The sequence below is a fragment of the Synchiropus splendidus genome, chromosome 1 (genome assembly GCF_027744825.2).
Source record: "Synchiropus splendidus isolate RoL2022-P1 chromosome 1, RoL_Sspl_1.0, whole genome shotgun sequence".
NCBI lineage: Eukaryota > Metazoa > Chordata > Actinopteri > Syngnathiformes > Callionymidae > Synchiropus > Synchiropus splendidus.
The window spans coordinates 1,869,137-1,892,478 of NC_071334.1; the positions used below are offsets into that span (position 1 = coordinate 1,869,137).

General features: G+C 47.1%; 3 protein-coding genes across 3 annotated transcripts; all 3 read left to right on the top strand.

Annotated features, from left to right (window-relative positions):
- Positions 1-199: 199 nt before the first annotated feature.
- Positions 200-3,796, top strand: LOC128752743 (oocyte zinc finger protein XlCOF6.1-like). The gene is made up of 2 exons (XM_053854319.1): positions 200-575; positions 1,814-3,796. The coding sequence occupies exon 2, from the start codon at positions 2,259-2,261 to the stop codon at positions 3,324-3,326; it is 1,068 nt and encodes a 355-aa protein (XP_053710294.1). The 5' UTR covers positions 200-575; positions 1,814-2,258; the 3' UTR covers positions 3,327-3,796.
- Positions 3,797-7,366: 3,570 nt separating this feature from the next.
- LOC128752668 (oocyte zinc finger protein XlCOF6.1-like) lies at positions 7,367-11,442 on the top strand. The gene is made up of 2 exons (XM_053854123.1): positions 7,367-7,782; positions 8,757-11,442. Exons 1-2 carry the CDS (start codon positions 7,764-7,766, stop codon positions 9,989-9,991), a joined length of 1,254 nt encoding a protein of 417 aa, XP_053710098.1. The 5' UTR covers positions 7,367-7,763; the 3' UTR covers positions 9,992-11,442.
- Positions 11,443-14,591: 3,149 nt separating this feature from the next.
- LOC128752513 (gastrula zinc finger protein XlCGF57.1-like) lies at positions 14,592-19,024 on the top strand. The gene is made up of 2 exons (XM_053853793.1): positions 14,592-14,909; positions 17,461-19,024. The coding sequence occupies exons 1-2, from the start codon at positions 14,885-14,887 to the stop codon at positions 18,912-18,914; spliced, it is 1,479 nt and encodes a 492-aa protein (XP_053709768.1). The 5' UTR covers positions 14,592-14,884; the 3' UTR covers positions 18,915-19,024.
- Positions 19,025-23,342: the final 4,318 nt, after the last annotated feature.

Sequence of the window (23,342 nt, forward strand, 5' to 3'; positions counted from 1 at the left end):
ACATACCTGAATTAAATGAGCTGTCGTTTTATTTCAATTCATGCGATGTTGTGGGAAGACATTTGGTATTCATATTCAGGGCTGTTTCATCATAATGAACCCAAAAGCAGTTTGCTGTGACTCCGAACACACAGAGCTCGACTCCTCTTTTTTATCAGGTCGAAAACGTAGCGTTCACAAATGTCACTTTGGCAAGAATTAGAAGTGTGGTTCCCCGAAAAAGCAATGGAGGGCGCTACGTTTGCTGCACCGGGGCAGACCTTCTCGCCACGGCAGGGCTCCATGTGCCGCCGCCGGGGATCGAGTCTCTCCCGCCGCCAGAGACAACGACCTCTCCTCACTCCCACCCGGTGTGTTAGACACTTTGTTTGTTATTCTTCTCTGAGTTGACGAAACTCGGGGAAGAAGAAGAAGCGGCTCCCCCGCGTTCTTTGTTCGTCGATCATCCAGCCGATGAAAAGGACCTGGAGTCCTTCGAGCGGCGGCTGATCGCCGACTCTATGTGTGTTTAACCCTGCTGTGAACAAGAGAGGAACAAAAGAGGAACATGCTGGAGATGGAGGCCGAGACGCCAGGTAGACACGCACACATGTATATCGAGGTATGGAATTTGGTCCGTATCGTTCAGACCTAAAGTCATGCAAATAAATGCTTGTTGTTTACAGGTATGTCTGTAATGTGCACCCTCCCCCGATCGCCACTAGATGTCGCCAACAGCTATATGAACTGCGCCTGTCCCTATCGACGCATACTCACGATCCTGAGGTCCATTTCCCGACAGTTCGCGTCGAAAACATACAATTTGAGCTACATAGTTGGATGTTTACAGCAAGTACATCAGGTCTGACACGTTCACTCACCCTGGCTTCATGTTAAAGAATATTACAGCTGAAGATTGAACCTCAATCACCAGTTTATTATGAAACAAAAATGATACTTTTACGATTACAGCCTGCTCAACAGGGGCTTGTTACAGGAAGGTGGTGAGGAAAACCGGACCTGGGCGGGTTGTCCAACTCAGATCTGCAAAGCGCTGTGTTTTCGGTGTCTGACCGGGGCTGAAGAGTTAGTTCAAGTCAAAGTTAAGCTGCAAGCAACCCGTGCATGAGGAGCAGGTTTGCAAAGACCCGGAGGTTCTGCTGAATTCCGTGAAAAAAACAACTCTACACCACCTTTCTGAAACGGACCCCAGGTCACACACAAGATTCAATCTGGAAGCCTTTCGTGTCAGATCATGCAGAACCTTTCTTGTGGTCATCAGCTCAAGCGAGATCAAGTTGAAACACACCACATTTCAACTCTGTCTATAGGAACTTCTGCCATGACTCCACCGCCATGAATGGGTTCTTCTTGTGTGTCACTTCTTTGTCTTGCCAGAGCTCAGACGTCAACTGTGCCATCCTCCAGGTCACGCTTCTTACTCTGGTTCAGTCCACCATTCTTCCATTCCAGTGTATGTTTTTCAGATGTTCCTCACTTTGACAAAATGATAAGACGCACAAATGTAGCTTGGAGGACACCTCAACTTGAAGCCTCAGCCGCTAAAACATGGTCATGAATTTTTGGCTTTGTTAAAAAGCAAAGAGGGGAAAATCTTGAAATCCCTGTTTTAGTTTGTTTCATGAGAATCACGAAACACGACGGCCACAGGTAAACATCAATGTCGCTTTTCCTGAAAAACAGATCTTAGACATTGTTGTAAAATGACTAAGAACTGATAGTTCAAGGAGGGAACTACAGACGCTAGGTTCCGACAGGAATTGAATAGGAAGAGAACAACTGTTCAGTGGTGTGTGTGTGTGTGTCCCTGCAGGTGTCCAGCAGCTGCTGGTGATGAAAGAAGAAGAAGATGCTACTGAGCAGCAGGAGTGCAGCTCCAGTCTGGATCAGGAGGGACAAGAACCTCCTCTCATTCAAGAAGAACGTGAAGAAGTCAAAGTAAAAGAAGAAGATGCCGCCCTGTTCTCTCTCACTGTTGTTGATGTGAAAAGTGAATACGATGAAGCAACAGGCAGCTTGTCTGGACCTGTGAAAACAGAAGCTGATGGAGACGAGCGTGAAGAACCAGAAGCAGGCTGTGACTTGGAGGCACCTCTCCTCCCTGACCATCAGGGGTCGCTGTCCTCTGAATCTGACACTGATGACAGTGAGGACTGGAGAGAAACAAACAAGGCAGGTTCAGATTGTTTAGAGAATTCAAGCCGTCATGTTGGCGAGAAGAAAGATGTGGATGAACGCAAATCTGTCATCTGCTCTGGATGTGGGAAGAAGTGTTCATCAAATTCTGGACTGGCTCGACACACAGCGACCTGTATTGGACCTTTGACTTGTTCGCTTTGCAGAAAAGTTTTGATTTTAAATCCAAACTGAAAAAACACATTAGAATTCACTCTGGAGAAAAACCCTTTATCTGCCCTCATTGTGGTCAGAGTTTTACACACAATGTGACCCTGACCATGCACATGAGAGGTCACACTGGAGAGCAACCTTTCAGTTGCTCTCTGTGTGATAAAAGTTTTTCCCGAAAAGAGCACCTGACGCAACACATGAGTATTCACACCAAAGAGAAACCTTTCATCTGCTCCCAGTGCGGTAGCTGTTTTACACTAAAAACTAACCTGAAGGTGCACATAAGGACCCACACTGGAGAAAAGCCTTTCAGCTGCTCTCAGTGTGGCAAATGTTTTACACATAAAGGGACCCTGAAGGTACACATGAGAAGTCACACCGGAGAAAAACCTTTTAGCTGCGCTCAATGTGGGGGTTGTTTTACAAAGAACAACCACCTAAAGAAACACATAAGAACTCACACTGGAGAAAAACCTTTCACCTGTTCTCATTGTGGTCATTGCTTTTCGCAGAGTGGGGACCTAAGGAAACACATGAAAATTCACACTGGTGAACAACCTTTCAGTTGTCATCAATGTGGTAAATGTTTTTCACGCAGAGACAACCTGAAGAAACACGTGAGAATTCACACTGGTGAGAAACCTTTCACCTGCTGTCAGTGTGGTAATTGTTTTTCCTGCAAAGACAACCTGAAGGAGCATATGAGAATTCACACTGGAGAAAAGCCTTTCAGCTGCTCTCAGTGTGGCAACTGTTTTACACATAGAGGGACCCTGAAGGTACACATGAGAAGTCACACTGGAGAAAAACCTTTTAGCTGCACTCAATGTGGGAGTTGTTTTACAAGGAACACCCACCTAAAGAAACACATAAGAATTCACACTGGAGAAAAACCTTTCACCTGCTCTCAGTGTGGCCATTGCTTTTTGCAGAGTGGGGCCCTCAAGAAACACATGAAAATTCACACTGGTGAATAACCTTTCAGCTGTCATCAATGTGGTAAATGTTTTTCACGCAGAGACAACCTGAAGAAACACGTGGGAATTCACATGGGCGAGAAACCTTTCACCTGCTGTCAGTGTGGTAATTGTTTTGCCTACAAAGACAACCTGAAGGAGCATATAAAAATTCACACTGGAGAAAAACCTTCTAGTTTCTCTCGGTGTGGTATGTGTTTCATAAACACAGGCGACCTCAGAAGACACTATGAAACGCACAGTGATGAAGAACCTTTCAGCTGCTCTCGGTGTGATCATACTTTCAAGGGGAGCAGACACCTGAAGGCTCACATGATTGAAATACTGTGCGATGTGCGTGTACTGAACATATGCAAAGCTGTGAGTTCATGCTGAAGAAAGTGCAAAACAACTTATCTGGTTGTGGAGCTGGAGCCATTGCCTCATGAAACTACACTTGTACACAGTCCGCTGTTGGTTGACTTCAAATAAATGGCCAAGAACTTTTCTTTTGTCGTAAGTTATTTGGAATCCAGGACTGTTAAGTGTTTCCATGAAGCGTTATCGTCCCCTGATATCACAGACGTACAAGAAATATTTCTATTGTACATTCAAGGGCTTCACGCACGGGCACACGGGCGATTCATACCGAATGTCCATTTGTGTTGTTTTATTTTTTTTTTACATTTAAAAAAAAAAATGTTGCGTAAATGGTGGAGACCATAGTTACATGCTTTTGTCAAAGATAGTTAACGTTTAGATAATCGAATATTTTGGAGATATTCTATGCTTCAAACTTTTCTTTTCAAATACAAATAATACTACAAACAAACAAACAAACAACATTATATTAAAAAATAACATCATATTAATAGGCCGATCATGTAAACAGAAGTAAACTCTCGGTCTGCAACACTTCAACACTGTCTGCAGATTGTGGTTTTTGAACAGGAGCGACACAACTGCTTATTTAAAATTGAAGGGACCGCAACCTGACGTGTCTTTTGAGATCGTGGGCCATTTATCATGAGTTTCAGTTGGATCTCGAGGCTGGTGACAGCGTTTGACAGTTTGTCGGCAACAGAAACATCTTTTGCAAACTCCCACCTCAGGTGCTGAAGTTGACCATCTCCTTGGCTGAGGCCCTGGAGGGGTCAGAGGCTCGTCCACCACGGGTGGGGCTGCCTCCACAGCTCTCCAGTCAAGAGTCCCAGCGAGGACATCTGCTCGGCTGCCTCTTGAACATCAACCTTCACTTTTGTAAAAGCAAATCCTGTCAAGTTCACTGGATGAAGAGTGAGACAGGTCCCAGTGACTGCAAGCCCCTCACTCTCTCTGTCTGCCCTCCTTTATTAAGTAGCGTGGACTGGCCTCAGGAGCTGGACAGGACATGGAAGGGTGCAGGCTGCAGGAAGTTTTCCTCTTTCACTCTTGTGCTTTCTCAGAAGAGATCTAGCCTCAAGTCTTTGCTCTTGAGTCCAAGTCCACTCCAACTTTGCGTCTCACTTCCAAGAAGTCAAATCTTCACCCATTTTCCGCCACACTCTTCCCGTACAGCTCGGCGTCCTTGCTGAACTCAGGTTTGTTCCACCGCTCTGCATTCTCTTCCAGGTCTTTTACTCACTTGGGCTTTGTGTCCTCCTCCCTGTTCCTCTCCCGGAGCAGAGCTTCCTGACACTCAGTCATGAGTTTTTAGCTCCTGGACCCTCCATCTTTGACCGTCGATCTCTCTCTCGGGGGCTCCTGGTCCTGGCTTCTGCTTCCTCCAGCAGATCAGCTTCACTGTGATTCTCACAGCAGCAGGAACCCAGTTATGTCAGTCCCTGACTCAGTTCCACGGTAGCTCACCTTCTTCCTCCAGCCTTGCTAACCTTACTAGCTGGTTGCGAGTGCACCACCTGGTTCATGAGGCATTTCGACCCTTGACCCTACCAGACTACAGACACCGAAGTTCATTTTGTATTGTCAGCTTAATTTTGGATGAAAACATGAGCATGCACGAGTGGTGACGCAGGAGCATGTATTTATCCAACAGCTTTTGGAGCATAATATTCAGGGCATAATTTTGTTTTGACATTGCTTCCTCTTGCCTCCATTCACCTTAACGCACCGCCCTCGCGGCTCGACCTGTTCCAAGATGGCGGCGCTGTAGACACGCCCCACACAGTCGGGAATGGAGCCAAAAACCAGGCCATGCTGAGGAGTATAGAGGCTGCTGCCGTGGAGAAGAAGCCTCTGTCAAGAAATGGTGTTGCTTTGGTCTGGTTTGGTTTCCTTCCTTGTCTATTTGAGGATTCAATTTTTTTGTGTTCTGTGTTTGCTGCTCTGCCACAGACCTGGGAAGAGACGCCTCATGGTCTCAACCCGAATATTTCGAGGCTCTGGCCAAACATGTTCAACATCAAACACAAATGGATTTAGTTGTGTTGACAGCTGCTTCAGTAAAGTAACTTTCTAAGAGTATTAAAAAAAAAAGGTGGTTACTCACGTAACCCAGGTTCTATGAATATGTGCGTAGCCCTCTAACGGCCTTAGCTATTGGTTAATCCACAACGAGGCACTGGCCTGAAACTTCCCAGGAAGGCACCACCCACCACGTATAACTCTCCCCTGCTCCCGCCGCTCTGCTCCTTTTGGAACTCAGCGGAAACAGGCACATATTACTATCGGTCAGACGAAAGCCCTTTGTCCTGTCCACATAGCAAGCTAGGGCCCGCACCGGGCACAACCGGTGCATCCTAGCCTCCTGGTCAGACTGAGGTGGGGAATAAAAGGCCCTCAACACCAGGACTTGAGACCGATACGAAGCCGTGATGACCTTCGGTCTAAAAGCCAGGTTTGGATGAAGGGTCACAGAGGTCAAACCCTCACCAAAAGACATACACCGTGGGCTCACAGAAAGGGTGTCAGATCGCCCACTCTCTTAGAGCCCTTCTAGAACCACCTGCAAACTCCAGGGTGGGATTAGGCTCCTCACAGGAGGCCTAATGCGCCGAGCAGAAATCTCTTAATGACCGGGTGACTCCTCACAGAGACCCGGTCAAAACTTTGGTGCCCAGCTGAAATGGCAGCCGCAAACACATTGAGTGTAGACGCCGCCCGGCCATTGTCCAACAGCTCCTGCATGAAGGACTAGATCTCCGCCACAGAGCAAGCAGACGATGAAAGCTGTCTCACACACCCGCCACTTGGAAGTGTAATGTTTGTTAGTGGCCGGTGCACGGGCGCTCTGCACCGTCTGCGTCCGACAGCCCCATGTCCAGCAGTCTCATCCTTTCAGCAACCAGACCTTGAGAGGTCGACCCAGGACAGGACGGGCCCTGATCCTGCACCAGAGCGAGTACTCTCGCCCTAGTCCACCACTCCCAAGTCGTCGTCGTCGGGAAAAATCTTGAGGTGGACCTCCTCCTCGTAGAAACGACGCTCATCCACCTCCGTGACGTCCGCCCAAACCATCTTCACTGGAGGTGCTTTAGGAGCGGGCTGAGGAGGCTGAGTTGCTGGAAGAGTGGCCGACTCCTGGTCGACTCCCTTCCAGCATGCTAGACCCGCCCGCCTGTGTGGCTCTTCTCCTGAAAGAGCCACACAGGCGGGACAGGAGTCCAGCAGTCTCAGGTGTTCAGGCCCCAAGCAGACGACGCAGGCGTCATGCTTGTCGGACTCACCGAGAGAATCGGCGCAGGACGAACTGGAACGCTCCATAATAACCCGTTGGTTGTAGTCGCAGGCTGAGTAGCAAAAGGAGCAGAGCAGCGGGAGCAGGGGAGAGTTATACGTGGTGGGTGGGGCCTTCCTGGGCGGAGAGCCAATCAGTCGAAGTCTCAGGCCAGTGCCTCGATGTGGATTAACCAATAGCGAAGGCCGTTAGAGGGCTACGCACATATGAAATAGAACTGTTTTAATTTTTTCTGTGGGTGACGTCAGGGTTCGTGTATTTCAAAAATAACTATTAAGTAGTACCTTCTGAATGTCATCAGATTGGACAGTGTTGAACTCGTCCATTTAGTTTAGGACATCAAATATTTTTAACTCAAGAAGAAACCAAACGAAACTGACAAAAATAATTCCACGACTTTTGAGAGGAAAGATTCCACGAGGGGGCGACACCAGTCAAAGAACAGCCGCTCATCCGTCGCTGTGTTTTTCTGTTTAGAAAGACTTGGGTATTTGAGTTTGCTTTCTAGACACAGTTTCTGTTGGTGTAATGGCGTCAGTTTGTTTATCTGTTTGGTGACCAACTGCTGCGCGGAGAGGTCCGCCCTCGCCTCCATTTCCTGCTGCCTGAACAATGAGGCCGCTCCTCCTCCGCCGTCTATGTTCGTGGATCCTCCGGCGGGAGCGAATGTCCTGCAGAGAGTGAACGGCTTCTTACAGCTGCCGGAGATCATCTGCTGATCACCTCTTCCCCCATATTATTCGGATTTAAACGAGCGACGGAAGAAGAGGATCCTGCTGGAGATGGAGACCGAGAGAGCGGGTACTCACGCACGCGCGCGCGCGCACACTCTTCTTTCATGCACTGTGCGTTGAAAAAGCTGGGGAAAAGCAGTAGATGATCTTATTTACACGTTGTAGACGTTGTAAGTGCAGAGTGTGAACCGCCGCCTGTTGATGACGTCACGCACTATAGTTCCGCTCGGTTATTATTATTTTTTTCCTTCTTATTTTATCGTGATTGAATGGTTTGAAATCAGCCTTCACTCCACGTGAGACAGTCACGTGATCGAGCATGCGTTGATGGTGACTTTGCGTGGGATTTTTGTTCTATCGCCTGAGCCGGAAATGACATGGTTTTGTGGTCTCTATTGCAACGTCCTGGGTTTATGTTCATGCTGCTGTTCCTTTAAGGGTTCCGCGGGGGTGGAGCGAGGGGCTGCGCTGGAGGGCAGAGGGAGTTTCGGGAGCTGCTGCTGCTGCTGTTCCTATGAGACCGACCCACAGAGTTTGACGGAGTTCAAAAGAAGATGATCAACTACAGAACGGCTGTTTCCTGTGACTCCCAGCAGACGCCGCGATACATATCCCGTGCTGCTGTGTGGGACCAGAGTTAGTGTGGATGAAGTAAGAGCCTGTGCAGGAGAGGCTTGTGTTTCAGACCTGGTGGTGTCGGAATAGTTAGTTTGGGGCGCGACTGATGGCCGCAGCACAACCCTGTCAGGCGCCTGAAAACCCTCTGCCTTCAGTCTCTATTACTCCAGAAAGCGTGTTAGCGCCGCACTCTGTCGTATAGTTACCGGAGTCTGGACAATGTTTGTCAAGATGTTTTGTGAATCCACACAGGCAACATGGTTGAAAGTAACACCAGGAGTCGTCTCGGACAGTTGAGTGAAGGACAAAGCTCGCTGTTGATGCTGTTCCAGGATTGAACTCCACACACACACACACACACACACACACACACACACACACACACAAACATCACGAGTCACTCAGGTGTGTGTGTCCCTGCAGGTGTCCAGCAGCTGCTGGTGGTGAAAGAAGAAGAAGATGCTACTGAGCAGCAGGAGTGCAGCTCCAGTCTGGATCAGGAGGGACAAGAACCTCCTCTCATTAAAGAAGAACCAGAAGAAGAAGATCTAGACCAAATCAAAGAAGAGGCCACCCAGTTCTCCCTCACTCCTGTCCAGGTGAAGAGTGAAGATGATGGAGCAACCAGCAGCTGGACTCAACACATGAAGACAGAAGCTGATGGAGACACCTGTGGAGGAGCAGAAGCAGCCAGTGACTTGGATACACCTCTCCTCCCTGACCACCAGAGGTCGCCTTGTTCTGACTCTGACACTGATGACAGTGAAGACTGGAGAGAATCTGGTGATGCTCAGTCAGCTTCAACCTCTGTGGAGAATCCACCAGCGCCTGCCAGTGACAAGAAAGAGAGTGTCAATCACAAATCACTGATCTGCTCTGGATGTGGGAGGAAATGTTCTTCCAAGTCCGGACTGACCAAGCATGTAAAGTCGTGTGGTGGAGGATCTTTAACTTGTTCATTTTGTGGGAAATGTTTTGAAAAGAATCAAAATTTGGAGGTTCACATGAGAACTCACACTGGAGAAAAGCCTTTCAGCTGCTCTGAGTGCGACAAGTGTTTTATACGGAAGGACCACCTGAGCCAGCACATGAAGACACACACTGGAGAAAGACCTTTCAGATGCTCCCATTGTGATAAATGTTTTGCACAGAGGTACACCCTGAGACTGCATGTGGAAACTCATACCAGAGACAAAAGTTTTGGCTGCCCTGAGTGTGGAAAGAGGTTTATGGGCAAAAGTATTCTGAAGACACACATGAGAGCTCATGCTGTGGAACAACCGTACCGTTGCGCTGAGTGTGGTAAATGTTTAAAACAGATTAAGACCTTGAAAAAACACATGAAAATTCACAGTGGGGAAAAGCCTTTTGGCTGCTCTCAGTGTGGCAAATGTTTTCTACGGAGCGATAGCCTGAAGGAACACATGAAAATTCACACTGGCGCAAAACCCTTTGTCTGCTCTCAATGTGGAAAGTGTTTCACCTACAAGTCCAACCTGAAGGAACACAAGCGAGTTCACACAGGAGAGAAACCTTACTGCTGCTCGGGTTGTGGAAAACCTTTTTCCTCCTCGAGACAAATGAAGAAGCATGAGAAAAATCACAAACTAGACAGCGTTTCCATGGCAACCACGGATGCTGTGACCCAGCCCTCCTGATTCTGGAATGATCTTATGGCACTTTGATTTTAAAAGTGTTTGTTTACATATAATACGACCAAAAACTGTCCAATTGTATTTTATTTCTTTGTTTATTTTCCCTCACACACGAAGAATCAGGGTCTGATAATATCAAGGGTGCGTACTTGAATTCCGTATTTCAACGAGAACTGGTACAGTATTAGTATCAGTATTCAGAGGGAAATCTTTAACTTCTCACCTCTAACAGGGGGACACCTGGGACACAGAGTAAGGAAATAAATGCGGCTCCACTTGTATTACCTCATTCTGTTCCGCCTATGTTTCCATATGGGAGAGCCAGGCCATTGCTTTTACCACTTAGGCTTAGTCCAGAAAAGGTGTAAAGAAGGAGAGGGAAGAAGAGAAGGAAATAAAAGTCTTTGTGCCTGTGTGTGTTTAAACATGCGGCGTAGGATCACGCTCACGATCCTGAATGAACGGAGACAGCAATGTGTCTGGTCCTTAGCTGTGCTGTTGCTGTGACAGTTCAGAAAAGTGTTGCTGGATGCACCCGTTCTCCTTCATGTTCCTCTTTGAGGCAGCTCCTCTGTGTTCTTGGCTTCTGAGGGATGAGAATGTGCGTCAGAGTTTGAAAGGTTCCTGTTGACTGACAATCATCTGCTGGAGTTTTCACAACATTTATTCTGCTATCGATGAGACGGGGAGCGACGGAGTGTCCTGCTGGAGCTCGAGACCAGCAGGTGCACAGAGACGCACAGATTTTTTGGGGAACAACGTTCTGCAACTCGTCCCAAATCTGCAAGCGTATCTCACCAGACTGTAGACGGTCAAAGATGAATTCAATGTGTTGGAGTTGGTCAATTCTGAAAGTTCACTTCGCGCATCCTTCATCTCTGACACGTCTGTGTAGTGAACTATATGATGCTGGATTCACCTACTGTGCCTGTGTCTTGCCATTTCTAAGGCAAAACAAAATATTTTCGCTTTTGTCCTGGGCTGATTAAAATTCCTGTCCAGCGGGTGGCGGTAGTGCGCCTTTAACCTGTCGCAAACCCAACTCGACAACATGAAGAAGAACTTGATCGCCTCCATTTCCTCACTCATGGAAAGATGCTCTGAACGATGGGTGTGAGCGACCATCACCAGACGTTTCTCTGTTAGAAGCGAGATGCAGTCCAGGGGAGCAGGTACTCACTGACTGGAGCGGAACTTGTCCGTTGTGTTTCCGAAGTGTTGACAGAGTCACGTCACCGAGACGTTGTCTGCCCCTGAGACGTTTATATGAAATCATCTGTGATGCCTCCCTGCCGAGATGCGTGTCTCTTCTGCGGCGCGTTTGTACTCCACTGTTTCATGGCATCTCTTGCGAGCCTGAAGTGTCGGAAACTTCCGAGGCTAGCTGTCGGTGACACTTGTATGGGCCTAAGAATGAAGAATGAACGTTTTTTTTCCCCCCTGATTTCGCAGAAATCTTTGGCAGTATTTTCACAGATTTAGCAAATATGTGTTACATTTGAGACACTACACAATCATGTTATGTCCCATTGTTTCATCTCTGTAAGTGTTAATCTGAATCTAAATAATAAATGGCAGCAAGGCAACCGCCCGCGGGGCCCCACGAGCCACTGGTTTTGAAATGAATGCAACAACAAATTGTGTGCGCCCCTTTAAAAGACCGTCTGTCTGTCTTCTTCGAGTACAACAATGGGCCACAGAGCTGAAGCCATGTCCGCGAGGCCGCGGTACCTGGCGACCCTATCCACCACTTCAGCAGTGACAGCGCCGTCACCCCTGGCTGTGGTGGTTCCAAAAAATCCTGCTCAGATTCTTGCTCTTCCTTTGATCCCTTTCCTTGTTGTTTTTGGTGCCACATATCAAGCAGGACCTGCTGCGTCGTCATGGCGACCCTTAAAAAAGTCAAGATGAAAGCTACATTGCAGTTTGCAACAATTGTTAATCCAAATTATCTAGATTCTTCCGATCTGCCACAAGGACAACTACTTTAACGCACTTCAGTTGTTATTGTTGGAATGCATGTTTTTATGGAGACGTACAGAGAAGGTCAGAGGGAGCTGCGTTGTGTCTTTGTGGACCTGGAGAAAGTGTACGACAGAGTGCCAAGAGAAGAGTTGTAGTATTGTATGAGGACATCTGGAGTGGCAGAGAAGGATGTTGGAGTGGTGCAGGTGTCCAGTGTATGGCAGGTGTGAGACAGTGGTGAGGTGTGCTGCAGGTGGAACAGAGGAGCTCAAGGTGGAGGTGGGTCTGCACCAAGGCTCAGCTCTGAGCCCCTTCTTGTTTGCCATGGTGGGTTGACAATGAGGTTAGACAAGAAGCCCCTTGGACCATGATGTCTGCAGATGACATTGTGATCTGTGGTGAGAGCAGGGAGAAAGTGGAAGATCAACTAGAGAGGTGGAGGTTTGCCTTAGAAAGGAGAGAATGAAGGTTAGCTGCAGTAAGATGGAATCCATGTGTGTGAATGAGAGGGAGGCAAGTGGACAGGTTAAGTTACAGGATGCAGAGATAAAGAAGGTGGAGGGTTTGAAGTACTGAGGCTCAACGGTCCAGGGCCATGGAGAGTGTGAGGGAGAGGTGAAGAAGCGGGTGCAGGCAGGATGGAATCATTGGAGGAAAGTGTCAGGTGTGATGTGTGACAAAAGGCTGTCGACGAGGATGAAAGGGAAAGTGTCCAAAAGGGTGGTGAGGCCAGCAATGTTGTATGGTTTGGAAACAGTGGCACTGAGGAGAAGACAGGAGGCAGAGCTGGAGGTAGCAGAGATGAAGATGCTGAGCTTCTCTCTGGGAGTGAGAGCAGGATGATGATAGGATCAGAGGGACAGCACATGGGCTCAGGTGTTTAGGAGACCAAGTCAGAGAGGCTGGATGGAGATGGTTTGGACATGTACAGAGGAGAGAGAGAGAGAGAGCCAGTACATTGGTAGATGAAGATGTTGAGATGTTGGAACAGCCTGGCAGAAGGTGGAGAGGAAGGCCATGAGTATCCACACTGGTGACAAACCTTTCTGCTGCTCTCAGTGCGGGAAGTGTTTTACACGAAGCTATGCGCTAAAGCGACACATGATAGTTCATTCTGGATGAAAGACTTTTATCCGCACTGAGTGTAACAGTTGATTTGCACAGAAGAAGAGCCTGAAGGAACAGAGTAGAGTCCACGGTCGAGGGAAAACCTTTTATCTGCTCTCTCTGTGGCCATTGTTTTAGGTTTAGGCAAAATTCTGATTTGTGCCCATTACCCATTTTCTTGGACAAATAAATGAAAAAAAAAAAAAAGGTAAACGCAGGTAAAATGTGCCTCTTCTGTGGGTGGGAGTGAGCAGAAGAGCTTCCTGAAAATGACCATGGTCTGCTTCTGAGTTGTCAAGCCGGATCACTCTCTCTAAACAAAGGAAGAGAAGGAGATGGAGACAAAGAGAGCAGGCACAAACACACGCGGACAGAGAAAGACATCATCGATGTGCCACCGCTGCACTTCACTGATCTGCCGTGGTCCTTGCAGTGACATCACAGCACAAGTGGACTAAACTTGTCCACTAAAGTCTTCAGGCGATTTGCAGAACAGGTGTTATGATGAGTGATCATCCAAATTTACTTTGGATGATGTTATTGTGGTAATAAGTTAGTATTATTTTACGTAAACAGCATGTACTTCGGGTTGTTGAAGCTGCTTTAAACGCTTCGTGATCAGGTGAAACATCATGTTTTGTTGTGTCACCAAACCAAATGTGAGGCCTAATACTGCATGGTGCCAAATATTCTCTCTGGTCACGATTTTTACCATTTCTTTTTTAATGTTGCATCAATAGTCCAGAACATATTTACGTACATGTTTCGTTTTGAAAGTTAGTGTTTGGCATTCATGTTACAGACTGTGCTTTTCAAATAACATTTGAAAACACACAACTTCATTTCCCACGAGGCTGATGATGTAAATCCTCATGAGATGCCTGAACTGCCTCCTCTCAACCGTCAACCCTGTGAGCTCATTTGAAACGGCACTCTGCTGGCTCACGCTGTGGTCTGTAAAACCGCCCGCTGACTTTAGCGTTCGGACCAGGAAGAAACCGCCAGCCTTCCTGGTCATTCAGGACACTGCGAAGATCCTACCTCCTCCTGACCTGGAAACCACAAGGAAAAAACATCCATCAGTTGTTGATGATGGCAGAAGTATATTTATCTCTTCCCCTCCCGGATGAAAAATGTGAAGAGGAAGAAAACTAAAGAGGGTCATGGGTGAGATGGAGGCGGAGAGGAGCGAGCCACGAGGATGAATGGAGGTGGAGGAGACTGGCGTGTGGTGACCTCTGAGCGGAAACGCCATAAATAACCATGAAATTCAGAGAGAAAAACACAGATTTAAGATTCAGATTTAGTATTTAGATTTAACATTTAGATTTAGATTTAGTTTAAACACTTAGAGATGAAACAATGGGAGCTAACATTAAAGTGTCGTGTCCCAAATGTAAGAAATATTTGCTTCATTTATGAAGAGACTTCTGCTAAACCACTAAAACAACGGGTATCTTCATTTTCACATTCGGCGCCCCATCGTTTATTTCGAGCTTAATGTCGTCGTGGAACATTTAACAAATATTTCGTTTTTGTCGAGCTCATCTTTCTAAATCACGCTTAAAATGATGATTTCAAATCTTTCCTGAATGCTGCTGATGTTTCAGCGCGTCACGTCTGAGTGAGGAGAGCTGTTCCACGGGGGGGCGCCATCAAGCGAGCCGTCCAGGGGAAGAGGGACCCGCCCCTTGCTCCATTTTCCTCCCCCCGCAGCACAGAAGCGGAGCCTGCGCGGTCTTTGTTGGCGGATCCTCCGACGGACGGGAGCAGTCCTTCGAGCGACGGCTGCTTCGATCGTCTGCTGGCGCCTTTTCACGACGGATGATGAACGATAGACGGAACCCAGGTGAATCCCGGCGCTTCTGCACACACACACACACACACCGTAGTGTTGGCTGCGTGTTTCACGAGGGCTGGAACTGAGGAGTTTACACGGACTCACGGCGAGCTGGCTGCACCGAGTCGGGTGTTGTTTTCGCCGACGCGCGCGCATCCGAGGAACGACGACGTCACGTGACTCCCCGCGGAAGTGAGCAGACTTCCCGTGTGACCAACCTACATCCACTGATCATTGAGCCGCGCTCGCCAGCGTGCTCGGATAGAGTCCCAGGCCTTAACCGTCACTATCTCCCACCTTCACTGGGTCTGCGTCGTGAGCGCGCCGCCTTCTTTTAAAGGCTCACGCCAATAAAGGAGGCCGATTTTGTTACAGTTCAGAAAAAAGGATGGTGTGTTCGTGACGAACGAGCGTGGGGTGGTGGAACGCTTGAGGCAGGAAGGTGAGCACGTGAGCCAGCTGAGCTGTACACACCCTCAGACAGGAGGGAGACACACCGGCTGGACCTGGACAGACTTCTAGTCCGCCACACTTGAGCCGATGCTCAAGGGAAAAGCCATGAAAGCGCTTAAATTCGGGGAGCATTGATGTTCCACCGCAGCTGGAAGAGCATCGCTTTCAATCACACGAAGTTTGAAATCAAACATTTCTGTTTAATGGTGTGACTTTCAGCTGATAAACAGGAGAGAATAATGCTGTTTTTTTAGTGAACACAGATGACAACTCGGTTTTTCTGAGGCCTGAGGATGTCCCAAAATGTACACCGGATTAGTGACTTCCCTAAAATCCACCGTCACAAAACCACCAGACGTAGTGACGACAGCTTCATCAGCCATTTCTGCCCGAGGCAAAGCTCCGCAGCGTCACTGCTGCAGATGCAGTTTCACTTGGTATGAAGTTTCTAGAATGTGTTCAGTTGCACTGACCTGGAGCTGGTGACCTCCAGACCAAGGCTATGGTTGTCAACTGAAATGAAAATAAAAAGATCTTCAGAAAATGATAACTTACTGAAACGTGTGTTTACTAAACAAACAAGAATGAACCAAAATTATAGCAAAGTTGTCCCTTGTTTTCGTCTTCATTTATGTTATGAAGGAGCATTTTGAGATGATGTACAATCCGTTGGTTTTGGCGCGGCTGGTCTCACGACAGCTGTCGGCAGGTGCTGCATGTCGAGTCTGTGACTCACTTTGGCTGACAACGCTGACCAGCGCGGTGGTGAAGACACCTCACCTTTCCAAAACTAAGGCATTTTTTTACATGGTGCCTTTTTGTATTACTATTTTTGTGACCTATTTCAATCATCAATCTTGTTCCGACGGCCCAAGAATAAGCAACTAAAACTGACACTAAAACTAATAAAAACTAAACTAGCCTTTTTCAGAAAGCAGTTAAAAATAGCCAACCCACGCTAATAAAAATGAACTGCATTTCAAAGACCAAAAATCCAAACTAAATAACTGCTCCTGACTGACCATCAGGTTGTTACAGGCCGAACCGACTGCTTTTCTGCTGCTCTGCAGCAGCGCCACTCTCTTCAGAATCAGAATCAAATTCATTGCCGTGGTCTGTAGGAATGCCACCAACTAGGAAAGTGTTTTGGAATAAAGTGCTGACAGAAAATAAAAATAAACAACAAAGGCTGACCACAAATTCAACAGTCTGACGGCCGAGGGGAAGAAGCTGTTCCTGTGACGGGAGGTTCTGGTCTGGATGGACCGTAGCCTCCTGCCAGAGGGAAGAGGAACAAACAGTCCATGTCCAGGGTGAGAAGGGTCGGCTCTGATCCCACCTGCACGTCTCTGGGTCCTGGAGACATACAGGTCCTGAAGAGGTGGCAGGCTGCAACCATCACCTTCTCAGCAGAACGTACGATGCACTGCAGTCTGCTCTTGTCCCTGGAGGTGGCGCTGTTGTACCAGACAGTGATGGAGGAGGTGAGGATGGACTGGATGATGGCCGTGTAGAACTCCACCAGCAACTTCGTCGGCAGTCGTAGTTTTCGTAGCTGCCTTAGAAAGAACATTCTCTGCTGGACCTTCCTGATGAGGGACCTGATGGTTGGTCCTCAGTGATGGTGGTTCCCAGGAAGCAGAAGGAGTCCACAATAGGAATAGGTGAACCAGCCAACATGAGAGGGGACAGAGGAGCTGTTACTCTCCTGAAGTCTATGACCATCTCCACTGTCTTCTGGGCGTTGAGCTCCAGGTTGTTGTGTCGCGCCTTCTCTTCCTGGCCTGCTTCTATGGAGCTCTGACCTCACGCCTACAGGTGTTTCCATTGGGAGACGCACTCACAAAAGCCGATATGAGACGCCATATTTGGGCAGCCAGACTGTCCCAAAGCAAGTGGTTACCAACTGCAATAGGACAGAATAAGGAGAAATAGAAAGTCTGGTTGTTGTGAACTCCTGTTGGACAGGGTCCTCTGGCGTCCTCCTAAAGATCCCCCTGTGCCTGAACCGAGTCATATGTCATCGGCGGCTACAACACCAACCTATGTAGTTCATAAAAGGCGTGCTTGTTGAGTGACTCGGGTGTGTGTGTGTGTGTCCCTGCAGGTGTCCAGCAGCTGCTGGTGATGAAAGAAGAAGAAGATGCTACTGAGCAGCAGGAGTGCAGCTCCAGTCTGGATCAGGAGGGACAAGAACCGTGTGTCATCAAAGGAGATCGAGACGAAGCGAAAGAAGAAGGCAGCGGGTTCGACGTCATTCCTGTCGTCGTGAAGACGGAATACGATGACGCATCCATCAGCTGGACACAACACATAAAAACAGAAGCTGATGGGGACAGCAGTGGAGGACCAGATGAAGCCAGCTCCCTCGATACGCCCCACCACGCTGTCCGCCAGATGTTGTGCTGTTTTCAAACTAAACACAGTGAAGATGGGAGCGAAACCAGTCTCACAAAGTCAGGTTCAACCTCTTCCAGTGAGAAGACAGATGGAGCTGATCCCAAATCACTGACCTGCTCAGGATGCGGGAGAAAATGTTCCTCAAAATCTGGACTGGCGAAACATATAGTTTCCTGTTGCTTCTTACAGGCAGACCACCTGAACGAACATATTATAATGCACACCGGAGAAAAACCTTACGGCTGTGCCCAGTGTGGTAAATCTTTTGCACAGAAATGGACCCTTAAGCAACACATGACAACTCATACTGGAGAAAAACCTTTCCTCTGCTCTCACTGTGGTAAAGCTTTTACACAGCTAGGAAACCTGCAGCAACACATGAAAATTCACACAGGAGAAAAACCTTTTAGCTGCTCTCAGTGTGGTCATTGTTTCACACAGAGAGCAAGTCTAGAGAAACATCTGAGAGTACACACTGGTGAAAAACCTTTCAACTGCTCCCAGTGTGGTACAGCATTCACACAGAGAGAGAGCCTGAGGAAACACATGAAAATTCACACTGGAGAAAAACCTTTCAGCTGTAGTATGTGTACCAAGTGTTTTGCACACAAAGTGAACCTGGAAAAACACATCCGAATTCACACTGGAGAAAAACCCTTCAGCTGTTCTTATTGTATTAAGTCCTTTACGCAGCTGGGGAACCTGCAAGAGCACGTAAGAATTCACACGGGAGAAAAACCTTTCAGTTGTTCTTATTGCGGTAAGCGCTTCACGCTGAACGAAAGCCTGAAGAAACACATGAGAATTCACACTGGAGAAAGACCTTTTATTTGCTCCCATTGTGGTCACTGTTTTGCGCACCGAAAGAGCCTAAAAGAACATCTAAGAATTCACACTGGAGAAAAACCTTTTACCTGCTCTCAGTGTGGTAATTGTTTTGCGCACAGAAAGAGCCTAAAAGAGCATCAAAGAGTTCACACTGGGGAAAAACCTTTTATCTGTGCTCAGTGTGGTAGTTGTTTTGCACACCGCAAGAGCCTGAAAGAACACACAGCAGTTCATTCTGGAGTAAAACCTTTCATATGCTCTCAGTGTGGGAATTGTTTTAAGTTGAATAGACAACTGAGGGCTCACATGAAAAGCCACGCCACTCAAAGCTGAAGTAAAAGCCATTGTTTTGCCTATCGTGAAACACAGGCAAACTGGTTCACTCTCGCTGAATGACATATAAAGCGCACAATGGTTTGCACCTTTCAATAAAGCAAAGTCGGACGAGGCCCAGTTGTCGTGCGTTTCCTGCAATGAATATGAAAGAGACTATATTTACCGCGTGCTGCACACATCATTCAAGACGTTCTGACGGGACTGATTGTGTTGGCTGTTAGAGGGAGACATTTCCTCAGTGAAAGTTCACACTTTTCATCCTTTGTTTTGTTATGATTTGGTTATTTGTTTTACGACACTGACAATACTTGGCCTCTGTGACGACAGGTAGTCCGACAACAAGCTAACAGGACTTGGCCCCTCTTTTGTGTCTGTCATGAAAGTTACATTCACAAACCAGTTGGCGTAATTTATCATGCCAAGATACATAAAGCCTTTAAGGCCCCTGGGGAATATTCTCATTTTAATTCCAGAAAACTGCTCTGGCTGCAGCTCTTGCTCCCGTGCATATCTCTCGCCGTGCACAGTTCTGTCCCACACACACGTTTCTTTTGTTTTTAACCAGGACTCGGAACCAAATTTGCCCCCAATTATAATGACCTATTTTTACCTCTAAACCTTGTGAGGACAGGCCAAAATGTCCTCACAAGGTTTGCCAAGACTTGGTCCTCACCAGTATGACAGAACTGAACTGAACTGGAGGATGGAGTCACCCTGCTGTCAAGCTCCACCAAGCTGTGGTGCTTCACTCACACTTTCAGTGGAAACCAGGGTTTAGATTGTTGTGTAAAATTCAGTACATTTTAACGGTCCTTATTACATTGCGCTTCTGTTTTTCTTTACTTCTTCATTTTTTGTATTTTTTTTTAAATTTCATATTCTCATACAGCTCCGAAGAGCTCTGCAGCAATGTTTGTTTTAGCCAGTTTCCTTTTCGAGTATGTCTCCCATTGATGGATTTAATGATCAATTTTGTCAATTTTGTTTAGTTCTTCTCACATTTTGTCTTTCTGTCCTCCTTTACGGTGATATTTGCACCTTATTCAGACAGTTTATTCGCAAGGATGTTGAGCCGTTATCATTTTTTATGAGATTTTTGCCTGTATTTATTTTGCCAATATTATACTTGGGAGCCCTCTACGAGTGACAAAGGACTTTGGCATATGCTAAGCTTAGCTATTATATTCTTGGCTCAACATTTCTGATGTTTCTGAGCACAGAAATAGACATTTCTGACCTTAAAGTCCATTATTTGTTCAGTTTTCAAACTTTTGCCTTGCCAAAATCTGACATTGAAGCAAGTTTATTGGGAAGCGTGACCTAATGTGGGAGGGTTTTAGCTTTCATATGAACCATTTCTAAAATCAACAGAATGATTTAAAGTCAAGTTATAAGCACTTGTTTCTACAGGAGGGATAAGCAACAAGATTTTCATCAGGTACTGAACACGCCGATGTTTCCATCCCTGCAGTCCATGCGTCTGACCGCACCTTACTTGAATAATTTAGGGATAAATAGTTAAAAGAGTGGATTCCACGCTCCACCGAGCCAAATTCTGTTGGTTTTGTTGTGGGAGCGAACTTCAGTTTTACTTTCTCGAATTGCTTTCTGCTTCAGCGTTTGCTGAGTGATTCATGGTGAGTTGAAAAACACGCCCCGTGAGTACAAGTATGTGTACTGACATTTAAATATTTGCAGATAGAGAAGAATAATAGCACGACAACAACCATTTTTAATGCAGCACAGACTCCCTGTTTCAAGTTTCGCTTGGGCAACCTCTGCATTTGCTCATGTACAGTAGCTAAGATCCTGGTGCTGCTGCCTAGAGGTGTACGTTTACAGTCTGCCCTTGTGTGTTGGAGGTTAGTTCCGGGATGACAGGAGTTAGTTGAAGCACCATAATGGAAGAAAGCAGCAGCACCATCATGTCACTCCGGGTTGGAAGTTGATGTTGAAAAAGTTTTATTGTCTGGTCTACTAAAAACAGAAATTTGTCTTTTGTCGCGGCCGTTGACAAGTTTAAAACCAGACTCTTTAAACAACATGGTAAAACACTGGATGATGCATGAACCAGGTAAAATGACAAGAAGCTAAAGAAAAACAAATTGTAGTCCATCTTGTTTTGTTGAGTGCAGCTGTTGCAGAGGGGGTGAAGGATGGAGGGCGGGGTGACGCAGATCAAGCTCAAATCAGAGTGTCTGTAAGTAGTAACGCCATTATTGAGCGTCCTCTTCAATGAAACACACATGTAACACTACGATCATGGAAACAAATCTTCCAGTATCTGAGCTGCGTCTCTCGCAGCAGCTGGAGTGGGTCATAGCGCAGCTGATCTCATCATATCAACAGTGTCAACTGTCGAGTTACACGTACTACTAAAACTACGATCGTGAACTCATACAGCTGCAGACCATGTCGCCATCTTCCAGTTTTTTTTCACAGTAAATGAGAATAACGTCTCCAAATGGTGTTTTATTATGACATATTCCTGGGTTCACTTCACTTTTCCCAGCCGACTTCCGGTCTGAATGGTCCTTGGTGGCGTGGAGCTCCGTAAGAAATGGAAGGGTCGCAGTTTTGAAGCGGAGTGGAGGTCCACAGCGCACATTGGGGAGTAGGGCTGAATGATATGGACTAGTGCTAAAGCGTCGACAATAGATTTAATGCATTTCTTTTAAGCTTAGTTTTTCTCTCTGAACTGCCGCTGCACCGGACCGTCCGTCCACTGTCTTGTCTGCCTTTCAGTCCTTGACCCTCGGTAGCGGTGGTCAAGGTCTGTAGCGTCTGGTTTCCGGAGGATCTAACCTGTCAGCGATGCAGCAGGCGTACGAGCGACCCTCTTAAACATAGTCAGTGTTTGAACACAAAGGCCTTCTGCAGTCATTCTGGAGGGGGACGTCAGTATATTAGGGTTTGTTTGCAGCTGATGTTCCTCTAACTTGAGCACAGACACCAGGCTTTTAGCTAGGATTTCGAAACATGGCGTCCATAAGCTGCGTGTCTGTGTGTTGAACTTTAAAGATTCAGTCATTCAAACAGGTGTGACACTGCAGAGTGAGAGCAACAGTCTATGAGGGATCGACACTCTGCCCATTATTGTTTGCTATTGTTATGGACGGACTGACCGACTCTCTATGTTAGTGAGTACAGTTGCGTTGGAGGAGATGCTGGAGAGGAGCAATGAAGCTCAGTCCGAGTAAGACAGAATACATGCGTGTGGATGAGAGAGAGGCTGGAGGGAAGTGGCATCAGATGAGTGTCTTTGGGATCAGAAGGATGGACAGCGATTAAAAGAGATGAAGAGCAGAGAGCTCATTAGGTGGCAGCTGGCAGCTGGAGTGACGGTGAAGCTCTATAGGACAGTCGTAGGAGCTGCCGTGATGTTAGAGACGGTGGCTCGGGTGCAAGGACAGGAAGCAGAGGACACGATTAGAAACTATATCTGAGGGACTTGTGGAGAGAAAGTCAGGGAGGACAGACTGAGGTGGTTTGGACACCCGGGGCCTCATGTACATGCTCTGTCAGTGTCAAACTTGACTCCATGTGGCACACTGTTGTGTACGTCCGGATATTGTCCTGCGCACACCAGTCTCAGGTTGAGCTTATTGTCCCTATAGTTTCAGTATGAAGTCGACTCTAGTTCTGATACATGAGGCCCCTGCAGAGGAAGGACAGGAGACTTGGACCAATGATGCAGGACATGGCGGGTCCAGGCAAAAGAAGGAGAGCAAAACAACCATTCACGGACGTGATGGAGGAGGTCGTGAAGACAAGGGGGGCTGATGCCTTGCTGTGGCAACCCCTAATCTGGGAGTATTACTTGTTATTACGGTTCTCATCCCTCTCAAAATAAATAATAAATGTTTTGATGGTGGTGGGATTATAGCAACTGCTGCAATTTGTTCTGTGCGAAGTTAGGTTGGGTCCAAACATACACACAGTCTCTCTTCATTCTGTTCTTCCATCAGCAGTTTTTCCTCCTGATTCACTTCGCTCCCTGTAAAAGTGGTCTCTCCCCAAATGGCGATAAGACTGAGTCATCCATTCCAGTCGTTGCGGTGATGGTTTTTCAGCAGGCGTCTGATAGAGGGGAGGAGCCAGTCAGGCCTCCACCTGGGGGTTCATGGTTCAGTGGAGTATGTTGAAGAATGAAGTGACAATTTAATATGCTGGCGCGTGTCAACCTTGACTGATTCTCTTCCTCTCTGTTTGATTCCGTTTGTGTTCATTTTACCATGCAGTGCCCTGAAAGGTTCTCACATTGAGAACAGAGTTGTATTGAAAGCGCTCGTGTTAAATGTGAGGCGTTGGAAGATTGTTCTGGTGACGCCATCAGGGTTTTAGATCCGTATTTACATAGACAATTCCCCGCATTCTCCACTTCTCATCTGTGGACCAACTGCTTCGAATGGAAAGAAGATAATA

Bases quoted from the DNA above. Each gene is read 5' to 3' on its own strand.
- LOC128752743 (XM_053854319.1), top strand. From the start codon at position 2,259: ATGTGGGAAGAAGTGTTCATCAAATTCTGGACTGGCTCGACACACAGC.
- LOC128752513 (XM_053853793.1), top strand. From the start codon at position 14,885: ATGATGAACGATAGACGGAACCCAG. The intron at 14,910-17,460 runs GTGAATCCCGGC...GTGTCCCTGCAG, and splicing joins GAACGATAGACGGAACCCAG to GTGTCCAGCAGCTGCTGGTG.